The sequence below is a fragment of the Poecilia reticulata genome, linkage group LG9 (assembly GCF_000633615.1).
Source record: "Poecilia reticulata strain Guanapo linkage group LG9, Guppy_female_1.0+MT, whole genome shotgun sequence".
Classification (NCBI taxonomy): domain Eukaryota; kingdom Metazoa; phylum Chordata; class Actinopteri; order Cyprinodontiformes; family Poeciliidae; genus Poecilia; species Poecilia reticulata.
In genome coordinates, this window is record NC_024339.1 from 12,679,520 (window position 1) to 12,682,421 (window position 2,902).

The window sequence follows — 2,902 nt, forward strand, 5'->3', positions numbered from 1 at the left end:
AAAGGAGCCAAACACCTGAGGGTCCAGGCCCACGAACTCACCTGGTACCAGTACCACAGCCTGGACGTCCTAGCCTTCCTCCTTATTATAGATCTGCTCCTCATCTTCATCCTCTTCAAGAGCTGCAGCTTCTGTTTCAAGAGATGCTGCAGCAGAAAAAAGACAAAGAGAAAAGCAGAATGAAAAAACTGAAGTGAAAAAATCTGATCCCTGAGCAAAAGGATATTTCATAAGATAAAGTTGTACCAATGAGTGTTGCATTCTTAAAATTGCCTTTAAAATAAGCATATATTTGTGTGATTTGTCTCATTTCTTTTCATGGTTTTAATTGAAACATCTCTATCAACCCTTTTACAGTTATCATGAATATTCAGAGAAAACGTGGCACAAAATGTCTTGAAACAAATATTAGATTAACATATTGATGTTATCATAAAAGTGCTAAACAACAGTTTGTTCATGGAAGTGGCATTATCAGGCAATCACTTTTGAATTCAAATTCATGTTTGAAATAAAAACATGAAATAAGAAAACTTGTGTATTGTGTGTTGAATGCATAGTAATGAGGTTTTACATTTAGTAGTAGAATATTTTATAAAAAAATAAGTCTTAAGGTTTACCACTGTACATTAATGACACATTTAATGGTATAGTGTTTTGAATTTCATGATGTTAATGTAACCCGGATAATTATTTCCATTTTTGTTTCAGTTTATTTATTTATTTAATTTAAAGATGTATTTAAAAATAAAATCCTCTTCTCCTTAATTTCATTATAACAAAATAAACCAAACGAGATCACTCTGTTCTCGCGAGGTTTTAGTGATCACATGATCTGCGCACGTCAGCGACGGTTGCGCTTATATGGCTGAGAAAACAGCAGCCAAAGTAGGAGTGGGAATATTATAGAAAGGGAAGAGCAAATTAAATATTTGGGTATATGGTTTAATAAAAAAAAAACTCACATAGAAAATACATATAAAATAGTGGAAAAAAGTAAAATAATTTTAAATATTTTGAGATGTCTGAGAGACAGAGAATGGGGAGCAGACAGGAAAGCATTAAAGACAATTTATATCGTATTAATTCGGACAATCTTTGACTATGGATGTATTTTATATAATTCAGCTTCAAGTGGTTTATTGGCAAAGATAGAAAAAACACAATATCAGGCATTAAGACTTTATTGCGGAGCGATGAAATCAACTCCTGTTTCAGCTCTACAGGTCGAGATGGGTCAGATGCTACTGGAGTTCAGGAGGGAACAATTAGCCTTAATTTATTGGGCAAATATTAAAGGACATAATGAAGCCCATCCTCCACGTATGACACTACAACCTTGTCAAGAAAAAGAAAAGAAGCAAATTAATAGTTTTGGATGGATAATTTTAAATAAAGTAAATGATATTGGGATTGATAAATTTCTAATTAGTCCTGTGGTTGTTACTCCTGTGATTCCGTTATGGGTTTTTGAACAGGCTGAAGTTGATATAAAGTTATTGGAAAAGGGAAGAGAATTGGGAAAGAATGAAGTGGAAAATTATATAAAAAAAAGAATATTCAGAATATATTCAAATATATACAGATGCCTCAAAAATGGTAAACAATCAAGTAGATATATCATTTATTGCTCCAGATTTAAACTTTATGAAAAATAAAAGAATAAATGACAAACTGACAGTGTATACAGGTGAGTAAATGGCCATTTTAATGGCTTTAGAATGGGTAGAGGAAATTGAAAAAAGAGTTTTTAATTTGCTCAGATTCTAGTAGTGCATTAATTAGTATTCAAGAGGTAAATTCAGAATCAAGGCAAGATATTATATTGGATATAATTCACTTAATTTCCAGGATTCAAAATCAGGGCTCTCAGGTTAAATTAGTTTGGATTCCAGCCCACATTGGCTTGGTAGGAAATGAGTTGGCGAATAGTTTTGCTAAGAGTGCCTCAAGAAAGGAAATTGTTGATTTGAATATTAAGATAAGTAAAAATGAGATAAAGAATATTATAAAGGAATATTTCAAGGGAAAATGGTAAGAACAGTGGGATAGAGACGACAAAGCGAGGTTTAGTTATAATATCAAAAAAAAGTTGGGGAAATTAGAAAAGGTAACAGAAGTAAAAGTGAAGATGTTATTTCTAGAATTAGGTTTGGACACACAGGATTAAATAGTACGCTTAAGTTAATTAATAAACATAATACAGGTTGTTGTAGTTATTGTGGAAAGCAGTGACGTGCGGTGAGGTTCATTGCTGGTGAGGCACTGACTTATGACTTAGACACCATACATGTTATTGGACCTACGGAAATTTCGCGCATGCATACAACGCTGGGGGCCAAAAAGACTAATCTTTTACATGTCATCCATAGCCGCGTTAACTCAGTGAAACTTAAAAATGTATGTATTACATTTTTAAGTAATACATACATTACTTAAAAATGGCGCCATGGTATGGCTCACGGCGCCTCCTGCCATGAATAAGCCATAGCAACTCGTTGCTATGGTTCGTTGCCATAGCAACTGACAACAATGCCACTTCATGTTTTAGGATTTAACACCAAAAAACATTCAAGAATTTTGCACACAGAACAGATCAGTCTGTTGTTGTAGTACGTTTTAAGCTTAATGTTTTATTAATAAATAATTACGGTGGTAGATTAGCTACCGCTTCTACTTTACTGAATTATTTAAACATAAACTGTAGCCCACAAAACGCACATTTAATTAAAAAAAAAAAAAAACATCTTATTGCTGTCTTACCTTTACTTATCAATGAAATCCATGCACCGCTAATTCTGCACAAAAACATCCGTTCATCCAAAGCCAAGTCGATCCTCGGCATGTCTTTTCTACTCGGTTTGAGAATCATCAAACTGTCTTGAAGTAAAACTTTCAGCTC

General features: G+C 33.4%; 1 protein-coding gene across 4 annotated transcripts in view; it reads left to right on the forward strand.

Annotated features, from left to right (window-relative positions):
- The window catches only part of LOC103469912 (UDP-glucuronosyltransferase 2A2-like), a 20,810-nt gene that overhangs the window by 7,470 nt on the left and 10,438 nt on the right, over positions 1-2,902 (forward strand). For 2 of the 4 annotated variants that reach the window (XM_008417971.2, XM_017306684.1), the window contains one exon: positions 5-533. The exons of the other annotated variants lie outside the window; for them this stretch is intronic. In XM_008417971.2, the coding sequence (XP_008416193.1) occupies positions 5-183 (179 nt within the window). In that variant the 3' untranslated portion in view covers positions 184-533. Of the gene's footprint in view, positions 1-4; positions 534-2,902 lie in introns of those variants that run through there. 4 annotated transcript variants of the gene reach the window in all.